The sequence below is a fragment of the Zootoca vivipara genome, chromosome 3 (assembly GCF_963506605.1).
Source record: "Zootoca vivipara chromosome 3, rZooViv1.1, whole genome shotgun sequence".
Lineage (NCBI taxonomy): Eukaryota > Metazoa > Chordata > Lepidosauria > Squamata > Lacertidae > Zootoca > Zootoca vivipara.
Window position 1 is genome coordinate 12,779,425 of NC_083278.1, and position 17,912 is coordinate 12,797,336.

General features: G+C 43.0%; 1 protein-coding gene across 1 annotated transcript in view; it reads left to right on the forward strand.

The window, feature by feature from the left end:
- SNAP25 (synaptosome associated protein 25) overlaps positions 1–17,540 on the forward strand; it is a 76,727-nt gene extending 59,187 nt beyond the window's left edge. The window contains exons 4-8 of the mRNA XM_035110082.2: positions 2,060–2,108; positions 8,963–9,080; positions 13,179–13,304; positions 14,173–14,317; positions 15,928–17,540. Of these exons, the coding sequence (XP_034965973.1) occupies positions 2,060–2,108; positions 8,963–9,080; positions 13,179–13,304; positions 14,173–14,317; positions 15,928–15,996 (507 nt within the window). The 3' untranslated portion in view covers positions 15,997–17,540. The remainder of the gene's footprint in view (positions 1–2,059; positions 2,109–8,962; positions 9,081–13,178; positions 13,305–14,172; positions 14,318–15,927) is intronic.
- The last annotated feature ends 372 nt before the right edge of the window (positions 17,541–17,912 follow it).

Consider the following 17,912-nt stretch of genomic DNA (forward strand, 5'->3'; position numbering starts at 1 on the left):
TTTTTAATATTGTATTTATTTACCCTTATCGTGACACGAGTGGCGCTGTGGTCTAAACCACTGAGCCTCTTGGGTTTGCCGATCAGAAGGTTGGCTGTTCAAATCCACCCGACAGGCAAGCAAAAGGCGTTGCTGAAGTTTAATAATACATTGCAGCCAGGGTGGAAAGCAGTGCCAATGAGGGGTGCAGTACCAGACACAGAACCCTTGAAGGCCACATTCTGAAGTTCTCCACCCCTGCCTCATGTGATCACCCTACCAGATAGTCATGCCCTGTACGAGAAAGGGAAAGATGTGGTCTTATTCCCCCATCATCTGTAGGAGAGAGACTAGAGGAGAATATTGTCCAAATGAGGCCTAGGTCCACAAATACTATTAGTCCAAGGGTTGCACATATTTGATATAAACCATTTCTTAGCTGTTTTGCCCACCTTAGCATTAGCAGTTCTGTTTCCATTGCATTTCAAGGGTGTCACGATTTGGGGGGGGAAGGAAGAGGATCAGAGCTGCTGCCATTTTGTTTTCTGTCCTGGGGTGCATTTTGAATTTTGGCAAGCTCAGAATAGCTTCCACCATAAAATATGGCAGCCACTGGTGGAGGAAGAGGAGTGTGGGGGGAGCGCACCGCCCCTGGCAGTGTGATCCCGGTGGGTGCCATCGCGGCTGCCGCCCGTGCTGGGCACCATGCCCCAGGACATGTGCCACACCCCTGCAGGTGGCACGCCACGGCCCCAGGACACACCCCTGTGGGCGCCACGCCACGGCCCCGGGACGCATTCCATCCCCAACCCCGCCTGGGCTCCACCCCCCGGTGCCGGAGCATGAAGCTCCACCACTGATGGCAGCTACAGAAAAGACAACCTTTGACAGAATGGGTGAATCCAACAGCTCATTTTATTGGAGAGGTGCAATAGGGCAGACAAAGGGCAGCGACTTGTTAAAAATCTAAAGTCACAAAGAGCTATTCCATGCAGCTCTTATTTTTAAAACTTGAGCTACCAGGGGAAACTCCCCTTTTCATTTCCTTCTTTTATAACAATGTCTTGCAAAAATGCTAAAGGTGATTTATTCGAAAGCAGACCCCAAGGTTTAAAAATGCTGCTTAGGGGCTAGAGAGGCATTGGAGTTTAACGAAGTACACCAATGTATGTATGTATGTTTAATCAGAAGTAACAATAATTGAGTTCCATGGAAGTTACTCCCAGGCAAACATGCTGAAGAATGAGTGGGGAAAAATTGGAAAAAAACCAAAGTGGGGAAATGGACCATTTGACCTTGAATCACGGGGCCCATTTCACAAAATTTTAATCACTGTTTCTCCCCAGCCCCAAAATTTGGTTCACACATTCAGTTTTTTCAAGACAAGCCTAGCTTTCCTTTTTGCTCCTTCTCAAACTGTCAAGTATTGCAATGAATACTAATGCAGTAGAGAATCCTCCATTTATTTCATAGTGTTAATGGATGTGATTGAGGAATTAGATTCACTTAGCATTTAAAGCTGAATCTACCTAATTCGCATTCCCCCCAGAACAAGATGCAAACCGAAACACAGTAGTCCCACAAAATTCACATTTTTCTGAATTTTGAAATGGAGTTCCCCAGCAGAGCAATGTGTTCAAATATGCATATGCCAAAGTAAAATGTGCATTAAACTGCCTATATTAGTGACAATAACATGCATTTGGGAAAATAGAAATATTGAAGGAAAAATGTATAGATCAGGAGAAATTGCATTTTAAAATGGGTATATTGGGATAAATTTTCACTAAAATGCTGATGACCTCTTTTTAAAAAACATTGCAAGCAAATGTGGAAATGCGGAGAAATAAATTTAAGATTGGGAAAATGAGAAACTAAAAGAAACCAACTGACAGCTTCATCATCTCTCATGTGATGGATTCCTGTTGTTTCCCTAATCCCTTGCCATTCCTTTCACTGTTGATCTTTGAGCTTCTAATTTTTTTCCATATCAAGGACTGCTTGTTCTCCCACTAATTTCTTTCTTTCTTTCTCTATCTCTGTCTCGTTGTTTCATCTGCTTATTCTTACTGGAATGTAGAGCAAAGATGCTGGTATCAGGACCTTGGTTATGTTGGATGAGCAAGGAGGTAAGTTCAGATCATTTACATAATAATAATTTTATTATTTGTGCCCCGCCCATCTGACTTGGGTTACCCCAGCCGCTCTGGGCAGCTTCCAACAAAGATAAGAAGTTGAAAGCATCTTTTCAATGAAGTGAATGACTAACTGTAGATATCTTTTAACGGTATCAGTAATGCACACATGTTTACCAGTGACATAAAGCTGGAAAAGTCTTTTCCCAGCACCCATCAGAATCAACAGGAATTCCTGGACCCAACATTTCCAAAATAACCCCACTGGTTTTTAGAGTGTGTGGTTTAAAGACTGTAGCTTTTCGATTTTGCCCATGCTTATCTACGCAAAGGATTTGTAAGCCAAAGCTCCACAAGTCTGCAGTGCACCTACAGATTTCTGCACAACATGAGATTGCCCCATCATCTTTGATGTCAACAAACATAAGCCTTTGCATGCATGGAACATGGACAACATTGAACAGAATGGGGCACATCCACCTTGCTGCTGGCTCACTGGAGCTCTCACCAGAGTAGCTAAATAGAGGCTATGGTGCTTAGTAGTTCATAATCAGTTTGACTGATCGAAGCTCTGTTTCACTCCTAAGTACAGGTTACTTGGGGGATCAAATTCTCTAAACTCTTGATTTAAGAAGTAATCTCGATACTCAATTCCTATTGAGCATTGAGCGCTAAGGAGCAAAGCTGGATATCGAGAGCATGCAACCATATTGCACAGAGGCAAGCGATAAGGTTTTGAAAGAGATCACCGCACCGTTTTCAGTGTTATTTATCCAAATTTGTATCACCTTTTTTTAAAAAAGCGTTGTGCATGTTGGATAAATGCGATTTGGGGGAAATTGTGTGTGGAGTTCAAGCAGCTGTGCCTCTGCTATCTTCGGGGACCCCTCCTGTCATTTGTGCCTTAGCAATGTATACTTCAGGTGATCCGATTAATGAAACCATTTGTTAACCTTGCCATGTGATCTTTTCCCAGATGAGCCTGACAGCAGAAGTTACTTAGGATTATTAGGTGTTATATAGAGGGTTCTGATATGGATCATTGGAATGTGTAGGTGACAAAAGGTATCACATTCCTTTGTGTGCCATACCCCTTTTCCCTGCCCGGTTTCTTAAGGCACCTGTTTACTTTGATGCTGCAAGTAATTTGCAAGACAGAAGCCTCCTGAGTCAACTTCAGTGAGAACACTGTATAGGAGAACAAGGGTTTATTTCTGGCATAGAAAGCAAGTGCCTTTGAGATCATCAGTGCAGTGCAGTAATGTCAGGGATGTCTTAAGCATATGCGGTGCCGGGATCCAAAAATCCACCCAGCACTCTGCCCCAGGTTGACCAGAGTTGTCGACCTTTTTAAAGGGGGGCAGTGTGCTCTCGGCCAGCCATTGAGGCGCGTGGGCAGGGCAGGGCGAGGCGGCGGTGCTACACCGGGCGCCTCGGATGGGCAGTGCGCTCTCCATGGCCCTACGCCAATCTCAGGCGTGCAGGAGGGCAGAGCCAGCTGGCCGCCTCAGCACCTCGCTGGCTCGCTCACCCTTGAACTTGCGGCACATAGCAGAAGAGCCCGTCACGGCACTCCAATGGGCGGGCTCTTCCCTGGACTCCAACTCTTGGGCCCAGACTCTCAGCCTGGAGCCCCTGAGAGCCTGGCACCCGAGTGCCCCACACCCCTAATGCCTATGGTTAAGATGGCCCTGAGTGATGTGCTGAGTGTGTAGCCCACATGGCAAATCACAAAGCACTTCCATGAAGCCTCTTAGTTCTCTTGCTGGTAGCTCAAGGAATTCTGCCGCCATTAGAAGGGTTGCTAAGCACATTTAAATGGTGTGCTTTCGTGAAACATTTTGGCATGTCCCATGTAACTAATTCTCCTCCAGTTGAAAAAGTTTCGGTTTCAGTTCTATATGCTTTGATTGCCTATCAGTGGTTAGTAAAACCAAGCCCATGGGCGTAGGCAGGGGGCAGGAGGGGGCAATTGCCCCCCCTAGAAGCAATAGGCTGAGGGGCGCAGGCATGGCAGCCCCAGGCTTCAGCTCCCGGCGCGAAGCTCCAGAGGCACGAGGGGAGCGTAAGTGGAGGAGCGCTAAGCAGGAGCGGGGAGCGTAAGCGGGGGAGGCAGCCACAGGCTCGCATTCCCTGCGCGCCTCTGGAGCTTTGCACCGGGAGCAGGAGCCTGGGGCCGCCTCCTCGGAAGACCGGGGAGGCGCGGAGGAGGCAGCCACAGGCTCGCGTTCCCCATGCACCTCTGGAGCTTCACACCAGGAGCGGGAGCCTGGGGCCGCCTCCTCGGAAGAGCTGGGCGGCGCAGGCAATGTAGCCCCACCCACATTCCCACTGTGGCCCCTCCCCTCCTGTCACTTGCCCCCGCCCCTTGCCCCCCCTAATTTTGATCCTGGGTACGCCCCTGACCAAGCCCAAAATGATAAGACTACACTAGTGGCCAAAATTGTGGAAACCTTTTGGGAAAAGTGTAATTCCAAGGTTTGATGGCTCATAACACCATTTTCTTTTAGAGTAATACCATAAAATTATATATCAATGAAAAGATAATTTAATGAAGAATTTAATGCAACAAAGTTTGTTCGGTTATCTGTATTCTATAAAAAGTTATAGCCAAATAACTAGAAAAAGGAAACACAGCTTGCTTAGGTTGATAAGCAGTAGCTTTCCTTCATTTGAATGTAGCCAATGAGCATGAGTGTTTAGAGAGCCAATCAGGTGTTATGAGCCATCAAACCTCGGAAATACACTTTTCCCAAAAGGTTTCCACAATTTTGGCCACTAGTGTAGCTGTGCTGGAGAGAACATATTATGCAGCGCTGCCCTAAGCACTTTTACTCAGAAGTAAGTCCCACTAATCAATAGATTTTACCCCGTAAAAAGTGTGTTTGGTGCTGCAGCCATTGGCTCCCATTCCAAAAACACATAATTCAGTCACTGTGGCTGTGTTCTATTGAGTTATATTAGGGGTCAAAGCTGGATTAAGTCCAAGCACTTTGGGTTAATTGGAGTTTACTAGGTCTTAATTTGCAGCAGGTCTTGGTTTTGCTGAATTCTGGGACACACTTTTAGTCCTAGGCCTCGTCCCCACAACATACAAAGTAAACAACAAAAGGCCTCTGAGCATGTACAGAGACCTTAGCCTTCGTAATTGAATAATGTTAAAGTGTGCATGCAGCAAGTGATTAAGGACATGCAGGAGAGCCTTGTTTCCAGGCATGCATGAGGCACAGCTCCTTTCTGTGTGGCAAAATTGATTGTCTGTTGCATCAGGCATTCTTCCTGTGCATTCTGTCCACTCCTGGCAATTGTCCCTTAGCCGGCTGCTCAAGTCTTGAAATAGAAACAGGCCAGCTGCTGATTCTACTCCAAAGCCACCTGAACATTGCCCTACACTGAGGTCATCCTCCTGCAGCTAACTAAGTTGGCTTCCTGGAAGATTTGCACGGGCGGAGCAATGTAAAGCCGCCCTCGTGGCAAGCGAACTCTGCCCTGACATACCTGATTCTTCCTCTCTTGTTCTCTCACCCATTCCACAGCAAGCTCACTCAAACCAGGACCCCGAAACTTAGATTTTATTTGATTTTACTCATTATAGTTCTATGCTGCTTTTCATTCATGTGAATCGCAAAGCGGCTTGCAAGCAATAAGTGTAACATAATAGAACAACGGAAATGCAATGCGAATCATATAGAACGATTGACAAATCATCAGTAAAACAATTGCAATCTGTCCCAATTACGCTATTGGCAAAACAGCTAAAAAAATAAGCTAAACAACACAATTACAACAAAATTCTTATTACAGTCGTATCTTGGAAGTCGAACAGAATCCATTCTGCAAGTCCATTCGACTTCCAAAACATTCAGAAACCAAAGTGCGGCTTCCGATTGGCTGCAGGAAGCTCCTACAGCCAATCAGAAGCCATGGAAGCCCCGTCGGACATTGGGCTTCTAAAAGAACGTTAAAAAACCGGAACACTCACTTCTGGGTTTCGATCGTTCGGGAGCTGATTTGTTTGTGACCCAAGGCACGACAGTATAGGATTCACAAAGTTCAGTGGTACCTCGGTTTATGAACACAATTGGTTCCGGAAGTCTGTTCATAAACTGAAGCGTTCATAAACTGAAGCGAACTTTCCCATTGAAAGTAATGGAAAGTGGATTAATCCGTTTCAGATGGGTCCGCGGAGTACTCAACCTGAAGCGTACTTAATCTGAAGCATGGGTGTAATCGGTTCCGGAAGTCTGTTCATAAACTGAAGCGTTCATAAACTGAAGCGAACTTTCCCATTGAAAGTGAATTAATCTGTGCCAGATGGGTCCGCGGCGTTCGTAAACCAAAAATTCGTAAACCGAGGTGTTCATAAACCGAGGTTCCACTGTACTATTGTCCCCTGTCCCACAAACCAGTCTACCAGTGCTCGTTGTACAGAGGAACAGTATCCAGAAGCTGCTGGGCTCTAACTCTCATAATCACTAACAACTGGTTGTGTGGTTTGGGCCTGATATGAGCTGTGCATCCTAGTTCAGGAGTAGACAACATGGTGCCCTTCAGAATGACACTCCCATCAACCCCTGCCAGCACAACCAATGATCAGGAGTGATGGCAGTTGTTATCCAGAACATCTGAGGATCACCGCGTGGGCTACCCCTGTCCTAGTTTATGTAGCCTAGGCCAGCAGGTGCTCTGCATGCATAAGACCCTATGTTCAATTTTGGGTAGGAATGAAGGAGGAATTTGGTTTCGTAAGGCTATTGATGCAGATCTATCCAATTAACGCTTTCCAAAACAGTGTGCAAACCATTCTTTTCTCTCTCTCTCTTCTCTTTAACTTCAGGAACCAGCCTTGTATTTGTTGTTTGTGAATCGATTTCTTCTTTCTACTAATCTGTCGAAACATGCATCTATATTTTTGTTCCAATGCAGAAAATGAGAATAGAACTTGCTTCAGGATTCTAATATTTCATTTCTTTTCCCTGAGTAGCTGCCATGATTTTTCCTCCTTGGATTAAAACGTTTCTTTCCTATAACTGGGTTTGAAAGCTGGACACTGGACACTGAATCAGATTGTTCTCTTAAGGAGAACCAACTTGGGACGGGCCAGTTAGGGGAATCCGTCTACACTGGTGCTGAAACAATTGACTAAGAGGGTGGTGTCTGTCCAAGTTTTACTCAGTAGACCCATTGAGATTCATGACCATGACTAAGTATGGGTGTTTATTTCAATGGGTCTACTTTGAGTGAAACAGCTGAATACCACCTATTGTCAGTAAGGTGACAACTCTACCCATGCTTACTTGAGAGTAAGTCTCACTGAGCACTGTGGGACATACTTCTGAGCAAGCATGCATAGACTGTGCTGCACAGTTGCTTGTGCAATCTTGGTGCATATTATTACATTGGGGTGGGTTATTTTTTGCTTCTGTAGATATAATAGTCGCCTGGAACCACTGTCTCCCACTTGTGAAAATGGAGGGTGCAATAAGAGAGCACCAGGCTGTGGGTGTTCATGAAAGTCATTTATTGTTTGCATATGAACCCACTGTAATGGGCCGGATAGTTATGTTAAACTGTTATGATGAAAAAAACAGGTGTAACTCCATTGAAGTAAAAGGAATTACATTGGCCTAATCATGTCCTGGAAGTCATGGCAAAGTGAGGTAAGCAGCAAAAATAGGGAATTATGCTAGTCAAGAACAGGAAAATGCAACAGTTTGTATCCTTACGTAGTCCATCTGCTCTGAAGCTACTTTGGAGCAGATAGAAGTCCTCTCATCGGCTTCCCTGGGCATCAAACTAGGTCTGCCGATTCTTGTAGTTCCTCCTACTGCAGTGGGGTTACTCCTGACGTATAACAATGTCACTGACAGAGGAATAAGACCCATGGTCTTCTCTTCTTTAGAGATGGACCACGGCCAAAAAATCAGATCTGAAGAGCCTCAGTCTTTGAAAAAGTTTGTATCTAGACATGGATCTTAACTCAACTCCTCATATTCATTCTTATTACCATTATTAACTGTCTACTGTCCCACCAACTCTCAAGTCAAACCAGTAACATTTTCAACCACCATCAAACTCATAAGTGGAAGTACTGTAGATATTTTCCATGGAAGGCCACCATTTAAATTGTGTTGGTTTTTGTTTTTTGTTTTGGTAATTAATGTACATACATACAAGGTAATAACCCCATTTCTTTCTTTCTCTTGGATGCCATTGATGTCTTAGTATCTGGATGTATTGTATTATGTTTCTGGATACTGAGGTATTTGGTAGCACCTCCACGTTTACATTTTGTTCAAATGACTAGACGTCGCATCTCATTTTATTTTTATTGTCTGTGAACGTGTGTGTGCTTTACCCATATTAGCAAAGGGCGTCACTCTTCAGCCTCTAGGTTTGCTTTCATCTTTGCTCCAGTGCATCATTTTGCAATTAATGCATTGAAATGCCCCCATCACAATTCGGTTTCTCCATCCATCACTTGTTCATGTTCTGTTGAAGACAAACACCTGCAACAGCGAAATGAAACAAAAGTACAATTCATTCCATACTGTCATCCCTTTGTCCTGACCAGAGCAACTCGATCGTGTCGAAGAGGGCATGAACCATATCAACCAAGACATGAAGGAGGCCGAGAAAAATTTAAAAGATTTAGGGAAATGCTGTGGCCTTTTCATATGTCCTTGTAACAAGTAGGTACTGGGTACCAGCTCTGCTCTGTAATGTCCAGTTCTTTGTCATGAGTGAATGTCTGAAGTTTTCTTTTCTTTTTTTGTCTTTTCTTTTCTTTTCTTTGTCCCTTTCCATCTGCTTCATACTGTGGGGATAAAATACTTGTGTTTAATCAGAACAACTGGAGCGCATCGAAGAGGGAATGGACCAAATCAATAAGGACATGAAAGAAGCAGAAAAGAATTTGACGGACCTAGGAAAATTCTGTGGTCTTTGTGCCTGTCCATGCAACAAGTAGGTGTTGCCTGCCTGCCTGCCTGCCTGCCTGAAATTTTGAGCACCCAAGGCTGATTGCAAGCTAGCAAGCCTTGTGATGCTCATCCTTGCTTAAGGCACCTGGGCAGGATGAGCATGTGGCATGCAGAGAGAACAATTCTGGTTCCAATGCGTTCATCTCATAGCGTAGACCAGAGGTTCCCAAATTTTAGGGACCGACAAACCACTCTTGCCCTGCTTTTACAAAAATAAAAAAATAAAACCTCCCAGGTTCCTCCTCTACTCCCCACTGTCAGCTTCCAAATTCCCAAGCGCTGTGGATACAACCATTTATCCCCCAAAGCAGTTACCTGGAAACTTGAATGTTGACATGGGGGGGGGGGGGTTGTGGCTTCACATCAGTCCCAGTGGAGAAGAAGTGGCAGATTGCCCTTCCTCTCCATGGATGGTCACTGGTGTGACATGGGAACTAGACGAGGTCAGGATCAAGGTGGCTTCATTAACGATTTGTGAGCCACTTGACATCATCTCAGAGTTCATGAGTGGCTTATGGGTTTAATGTTTGGGAATCTTTGGCAAAACAGTGAGATCACCGTAGTTGCATTTAAAATCAGGCATACCACACTGAAACCTTCACTGTGGACACTTTTAAATGATGAAGATTTCAACATTTTACAGAGTGTGTACTATGTCGTAATAACCTGAGCTTCGAAAATTATGGCGCTATCTCAGAATACTGACTTTTTTCTCTCGTTCTCAAGCTTTAAAGGGAAGGGTATGCTTTCTTGGCCATGAGCTGTGCTCCAAAATTGCATAAAGTGACCATTTGGAGCCAAAACAATGCCAACATCCTATTTAATCAGATAATCTCTCTTTGCGAGGTCTGGAGACGTGCCGTGGTTTCTTGTTTGATCCCAAGAAATGGGGTTTTTAAATTTATTTATATATATTGGCAGGAAAACTGGATCCATTTTGCTAATTGCCGTTCCCCAATTGGGTGGTGTACACAAAGCAGAAATGTTGAAATGTGCTGGGTTCGCTTGCATGTTATCGTCACAAAATGAAAATGCAGCATTAAAAAAATGTGCATTTGGACTTTAAAAAATGTGTCTGGACTTTGGAGGGAGGCAGTAGACATGAAAGAACAGGCTTTCTGATGGATAGCAGACTTAGTATGAACTGACACTGCATGAAGGAATTACTAAAAAATACATTAATAAGTAGGCTGCCCCAAATGGTGTGTATGTCAGTGAGCAACTGAGTGTGTTCAAGTGTGTTTGCAATCTTCTGTTTCAGCATTTCATTAGCCCAGCTTTACAGTAGGATATTCCCCTACTCACCTGGGGTGAGTAATAATTCCTCTAGGTGAATAAATTGCCAAACATTTCTGGGAAGGTATGTTTCTTGTTCTGATGTGCAAGGCTGGATCAGTCCTTTAAAAGCAAGCAGCAAAACCAGCCAGAGCCCTTGCAGAACTTAAAGAGGATATTGATAATCTTTCCCGGAAACAGGAGATGCCAAAATCTGCAATGGCAGTAGAAAGTTTGGATGGCTGAACTTTATGCTGGCTACCCTTTCACTTAGATAAGAGAGTCAACTAGTGGGTAAAGTGGTGTGTCTGTGTGTGTGTCTGTGTGTGTGTGTGTGTGTGTGTGTGCGCGCGCGTTTTGAAAGGGAGAAAGAGTATATTGTCCTAAGTAGACCTGACAATCTAACGGAAATTCTAATCTCAAGTGTCAATTACTGTGCTAAAAGAAGTCACCTGAACTATCGAAATCCAACTAGCATTCAGGCTGGTAGAATTGTTTATTTACCTTTTCAATCATGTATTATTATTATTATTATTATTATTATTATTAACATTTGTTAGCCACTTTATACCAAAAGAGTCTCAAAGAGATTTAACAAGACAAAACCCAAACAGATAAAATCAAGTCAAAGCCAAAAAGATAACCAGCAGCATACAACACAAAATTTCTGGATTGTTTATCAAGCAACACAGCAACTTCTTTTAACAATCCCTACTAGTATGCAGCCTGTTCATCTGTATGGCTACTAAGAAGCACACCCTAATGAGTTTTACGGCCCTTACTACCAAATATCCCTAGAATTTCAGCTGGACAGCACAACCCTAACTATATTTATTCAGAAGTAAGGCCTCTTGATTTTAATGCAACTTACTTCTAACAATGCAGTCCTTTGCATGTCTACCCATAAAGAAGACCCACTGAGTTCAATGGGATTAATTCCTGAGCTGACATTGAGAGCAATGAAACTAGCACCTGGGTCAGCAAGTATATGTTTGTGCTATTAAGTCCAATGGTGGTTTATAGAACTACAGTCAAACCTTGGTTGTCAAACGTAATCCGTTCAGGAAAACCATTTGACTTCCGAAATGTTCGACAACCGAAAACTGAAAGCGGAAGCCTCAATACAATAGGGAAACTCAAAATAGAAGCCGCGTAGCCCGTTTGGCTTCTGAAAATTGTTACTTTCTGATTTTCGGTGTTCGGGAGCCAAAATGTTGAAAAACGGAGCCGTTCGAGAACTGAGGTTTGACTGTAGTAAGGATTCGTCATTCAGCCCACTCAGTCTCCAAAAGGGTTTTAAACAACTTAAAACAACTTTCTTTGTTCAATTTATAAAATACAGCACTCATTAAAAGTATTGTTGATTAGCACATTGTTTGAAATCTATGGCCAAATGGAAAACATTTAGCAGTGTTCAGATCATACGTGCCACTATTACGAAGTAGCAATATTGGACATTTCTTACTAATGGCACCCCAAATTTTCAAATTCTCCTTTCTTCCCTCAGATAGGAGAGCTTCATATTTAAAACACAGACTTGTGCATACCTCATTAATAAAAGTAATTGCCATCTTCCTGAAAGGGACTTCCTGAAAGGGAGATAATTCTGAAAATGAGCTTCCATCACGTCCAATTTGTAATCTCGGATAGCTTTCGTTCTGAAACAACCCAAACGAATGCTGCACATGCTAATATTATCTGTCGCCTCCTGGTATGCCTGGATTTTAATTTCTCTGTGGCGACTCAGTCAAAGATGGGTCCTTGGCAATTGCCCTGTGCAATTGAATTCGCAACGTGGCTCTCCAAGACTACTTTCCAGGGCTGAACGTTTTAAGATTTGCAACATAGCTGAAGATCCGTTTTTGCCTGTGTCCCACTCGCTGCGTAGGCTGTTACTGCTAGTGCATTAAGAGAATGTTTGAACTACTGGGGTTAGCTGTGCTTTACGGAGAATGCTTCACTTTCTTATTCATGCCTGTAGCTGGTGCATGAAAAAATATATATATCTAGAAGAATTTCCCTTTCTGATGCTCAACTGCTACACATGCTTGTATTATAGTTATTTATCTGTTTCTTTATTTTCCCCGCACTCATCCCACTATGGCCTAATTTTACTTTTTGTCTCTGTGGACAAAGGTTTGTACATCAACTCTGGATGTATATTCTTTTTAAGTACCGATATATTATTAAAATATCTAATCTAAATTGCCATATATGGCTCCAGAAGGCAAACAAGCCAAGATTGATTTCACTGGAAATCACTGAAAAGTTTGGCGGTTACAGAGGTTTATTGTGCCACACATAAAAAAGCAAGTTGGCCATGGTTCTGTGTTCAAAAGAGGCCAGATCTGTGTGTTTTTTTAATCTTAACCTGTTGCTGTGATGTGATGTACACACTACCCTCGGTGGTTTCTGTCTTCATGTCTGTTCTCTGTGTTATATGTCCAAATATCCCATGTGTCATGAAATACAGGTTTTCTAGTTGTGTTTCTTTTTTTAAAAAAAAGATTAAAACAAAACAACAACAAAAATGCAAGCCCAAATTCTTGCTGACTTGGCAATCACAGGCGACTTCATTGGAAATGAAATTTCTAAACATCGCAGTCGTTGTGGCAGCAAAACGATGAAAATGAAATCAATCCTTTTGTTCAGTTGTATGATATATCGGTATACCAGACTGTCCCGTCCCACCCCCTTGTATGAAACGCTCATTTGCTTGACTCGGCTCTTAGCTTGAAGAAATAACAATCGTCACATTTTTTTGCAGTTGCTTCCGCTTTGTTACTCACCTTCTCTTTTTGCATAGGCTTAAATCGAGTGATGCTTATAAAAAAGCCTGGGGGAATAATCAAGATGGAGTTGTAGCCAGCCAGCCGGCACGCGTTGTGGATGAGCGAGAACAGATGGCTATCAGCGGTGGATTTATCCGCAGGTGAGGGTTGTTCTGAGAATCTTATTTTTACCCATTCTTTCCCCTCTTTCTTTCCTGTAACTGGCACATTCCGACCATATGGTCCTACGGAGAGAGTTTGTGGTGTCGCTGTACTGTTGTTTATTCTCCAAGTTGGCAACATCCAAGTCAAATGAGTCCGAGTCTTTCGAAAATTTCCACTGACATCCTATGTCCTGTTTGGGAGGGAGGGTTTTTTGAAAAACTTCAGATTGGCCCGCAGGTTGGTGGACTTGTAAAAGGGTAACAGAGCACTATACTAAAAGAGTACAGTGGAACTTGGCTTACGTACCGTCCTCTTTACGAATGCTTCGGGTAACGAGCTCCGCTAAAGCGGAAGTAGATGCTCCTGGTTGTGAACTTTGCCCCAGGATGCGAGCGGAAGTTGCGTGCCGGCAGTGTGGTGGCAGTGGGAGGCCCCATTAGTGAAAGCATGCCTCATGTTAAGAACGGACCTCCAGAACAAATTAAGTTCATAACCGGAGGTACCACTGTACTAGTACTAAAATGTACTATCACCCCCCTCTCATTCATGGGCTCTGTGGGCTGCACTTCTGGACAGGAGCACTGTTCCTAGGAGAAAGGATGGATCACAACAGGTTCTGCTTGCATTACCAATACAGCTCTCCAGATGTTTGGATTCCAACTCTTATCAGCCCCATGGCCATCAGCGAAGAGTTGATTATGAGTTGTAGTCCAGAACTTCTGGTCAAAGCTATACTCGTTGGTATTTCTTGATAAAATAGCTCAGAACAGCAGCTAAAGGAGTACAGTCTTTCAACTAGTTCTAAAATATGCATGTAGCTTTATGATGCAGTTCAGGTCACCTTTACTCCTTACTACTCGACAGGGTAACAAATGATGCCCGAGAAGGTGAGATGGATGAAAATCTGGAACAGGTCAGTGGCATCATTGGAAATCTCCGTCACATGGCCCTGGATATGGGCAATGAGATTGACACACAGAACCGCCAAATTGACAGGATCATGGAGAAGGTAAGGGCTGGCCTGCTGTTGATACCCTATATTCCTTGTTCTGATAATGATAATAAGGTTTTTTTCTGGATCAAAATGATGTGGGGGTTTTTTCCCCAGTTTGTGGGGTTGTAGGGGGCAAAACATTTAGCTTCCATGCTAAAATGATGGGCGCAGGGACTTCCCTTTTAGCAGTATATAAAGGCTTCAAGGCATAAGCCTCATGGCATTTTCATGAAATTTGCATGTGGTGGTGTTTCTGGTCTAGATAGATACTTCTAGGCCAGCCTTTCTCAGCCTTGGGTTCCCAGATCATAGATTTGTAGACTTGAAAGGGACCCTGAGGGTCATCTAGTCCAGCCTCCTACAAGGCAGGAATCTCAACTAAAATATCCATGACAGATGGCCATCCAACATCTGCTTTAAAACTTCCAATAAAGGAGAGTTCTCAACCTTCCAGAAGTCTTTGGTTGCCTCAGAAGATAATTCCTCCATGATGCGTATAGGACTAGGTATCAAAAGATTAAGTCAGAAAAATGACAGGTATCTCACCATGCGCAAAAGACAGGAATGTAAGATTGAGACTGCCACAAATGCACACCTTCAGGGAATGAAATCTGCAGCTAGGCAATTTTCTTCATCTAGTAACTGAATGTAGAGACAGATTTTCACTGGGCTAGAGAATAAGTACAGCAATGTTATCTTTTCAATGCCCAGCTGCACCATTTGTTAAGGGAACTGGAATGGCCTCTTTCAATCCAAATATAAAATGCATCATGCTTTATCCTGAAATTTTGGAACTCCTCATCACTGCAGAAGACTTTTTTACACTTGTACACAGTAGCTATCAATAAGTGGAAAGTTCAACTCATCCAAATGCGAATTTGGCTTTAGTGTCTGCTCTGCACGTATCTAGAATCACAGAATCACAGAATCTAGAATTGTAGAGTTGGAAGGGACCTCAAGGGTCATCTAGTCCAAACCCTCAGGTAAAGCATCCATGGCTGATCCAACCTCTGCTTAAAAACCTCCAAGGAGAGTCCATTACCTTCTGAGGGAGCCTGTTCCACTGTCAAACAGCTCTTACTGCCAGAAGGTTCTTCCTGGTGTTTAGTCGGAATCTCCGTTCTTGTAACTTGAAGCAGAGCAGGAGAAAACAAGCTTGCTCCATATTCCATGCAGCAGCCCTTGAGATATTTCAAGATGGCTATCACACCTCCTCTCAATCTCCTTTGTACCAGACTAAACATACCCAGCTCCCTCAACTGTTCCTCACAAGGCTCCATTTCCAGACCCTCGCTCATCTTGGTCCCCAGATGTTCTTGAACCTTAACTCCCATCGCCCGTGACACTAGCTAGGAATGATAGGAGTTGTAGCCCAACAATTTCTCGGAACCCAAGGTTGAGAAAGGCTGCTCTAAGCAAATAAAGATGGTGGTTGGCTCGTTGTTCGCCAGCACTGAACTTTTAGTGCACCCAGTTGCCCTCTAAGCAACCTGGGTCATCCCCAGGTAGACTGGACTGGAATATTACTCAGGATAAACTTCAGCCAACTCTGATCTGGGAAACAGTTGCTCTGTTGCACCTACTTCACAATTACATCCCTCTCTCTCTCTCTCTCCCCCATCTAGGCTGTTTCCAACAAAACCAGGATTGATGAGGCCAATCAACGTGCAACAAAAATGCTGGGCAGTGGTTAGATGTGCCCCTGTGCTTGTTCTCCTCCTAAACACTGTCTGCAAGGGCAGCACTTTCATGCTTTTTTTTTCATGGTATTTACCAACTAGGTTTGCACACATGCACATATCAAAAAAAACCACACACCACAACAACCACCCCACCCCTCTCTCTGCTCTCCCAGACCAGCCCATATCCCAGTTGTAAATGTTGTCCTGTGTAGGTTGTCAGCTTTCCAAAAAGGATACTTGTAAATTATTCTCTTCCAGATCTCTTCCTTTCCAAAGGTTGTATATAGTACTGATTCGATGGCTATAGCTCATGACAACGTTCGATATATTTGTTGGATTTCTATTGCCCCCCTCCCTCCCCTCTCCCCGCATTTCTTTCTGTCTGTCTGTTTTTGGTTGGTGAGGTTTTTTTAAACAACAACAACAACAACTTTACGATGTTTTTTGCTGAATGACAAAAAATGTAGGAATGCTCAACGTGCTGTTAAACTTTTAACTATACAGTATTGTTCTTGTAAAACTGTTAACATTCCACAGAACCACCCGCAAGAGTATTTTCTTTGGGTGTCATGTCGTTTAAGCACTTAAGAATTTGGTGTTTTCTCTCTCTCTCTCTCTCTCTATCTCAGTTCTCCATCGCTCTCTCCATTGGTCATTATGAGTTCATTGACTAGACAGTGTGGAATTCTATAAGTTATAACAAGCATTGCACTAAAAAAATAATAATATTAATAAATAAAAAGTGACGTGATTTTATGCATTTATTGCATGAGAAATAGACTTTTAGACTCCTTAACATAAGTGAGACTTTTCCATGGCAGTAGCAACATCGACGACGGCAAAAAAGAAAATTTTAAAATTAGCATGCTTCGTACTGGGACACTGTCAGGACTATGTTATAATACCAGCAAGTTTGTAGTAGTGCCATTTATTTCTTCTTGTCAATATATATATATTATATTATATTATAAATATAAATATAAATATATATAGTTATGAGCCATGTTCGTTTCTTTTCTTTTCTTTTTTCCCTTACTTTTAATTTCAAAAGAGATGGATTTGGCACTCATTTAACCATTGCCAGTGAATTAAATGTTTGGCTGATACTATTGTCAAGGACAAAAAAATACTAAAAAATGAAGAAAAAAGCATCAACAAAAAAGAAATAAGTGTAATATATATAGTTTGTCTGCTGCTTTCAAAGAACGTCTTTTTTCGGGGGGGAGGGAATGGCTATCATATGAAATGTTGCAGAGAAATGTAATTTTTATAAGGCTCTCTCTATCTTTCTAGCTACTCTCTCTCTCTCTCTCTCTCTCTCTCTCTCTCTCTCTCTCTCTCTCTCCTCTCTATCTTTCCATTTCTCTCCCCCCACCCCAATGTGGTTTGTTATTGGTACAATTCTCTGTTTGCTTACCTAGAGCTATGCACACCAAAATCACTGCGATGTTTAGTAGCTGTTATTAATTAAAAAACAAAAACAAAACAAAAAATAACCTACATGAATGAAAATCTAGATAAAACTGTGAGATTAAATATAGTTGCCGCATGTACTATGAAATTCCTTCTGTCTCCTGTCAGTTTGTGACGTGATTGACATTTTGTAGCTAGTTTAAAAATATTAAAAATTGTAGACCCTCCGAAAGCTTTTCTTAATCTGTTTTTGTTGGCTGCTCATACCTTGTTATTCCCCACCCATCAGGATAGAAAGGGATTCTGTGCCGAGCAGGTGGCCCAAGTGATTCTGAGCAAACAGCCTGCTTCCCGAAATGCAATGGAAATTTTGTGTTTGAGGCGAGCAGCGAAAATAGTCCTGCCCTGCAGATCTGTGGCATCCCTGCAGCCGTAGGATATTTCAGTTCTCCCTCTGTGAGGGTAGAAAGAGAGAAGGAGATGCTGCTACGCTGGGCTCCTCGCCACCTCCATGG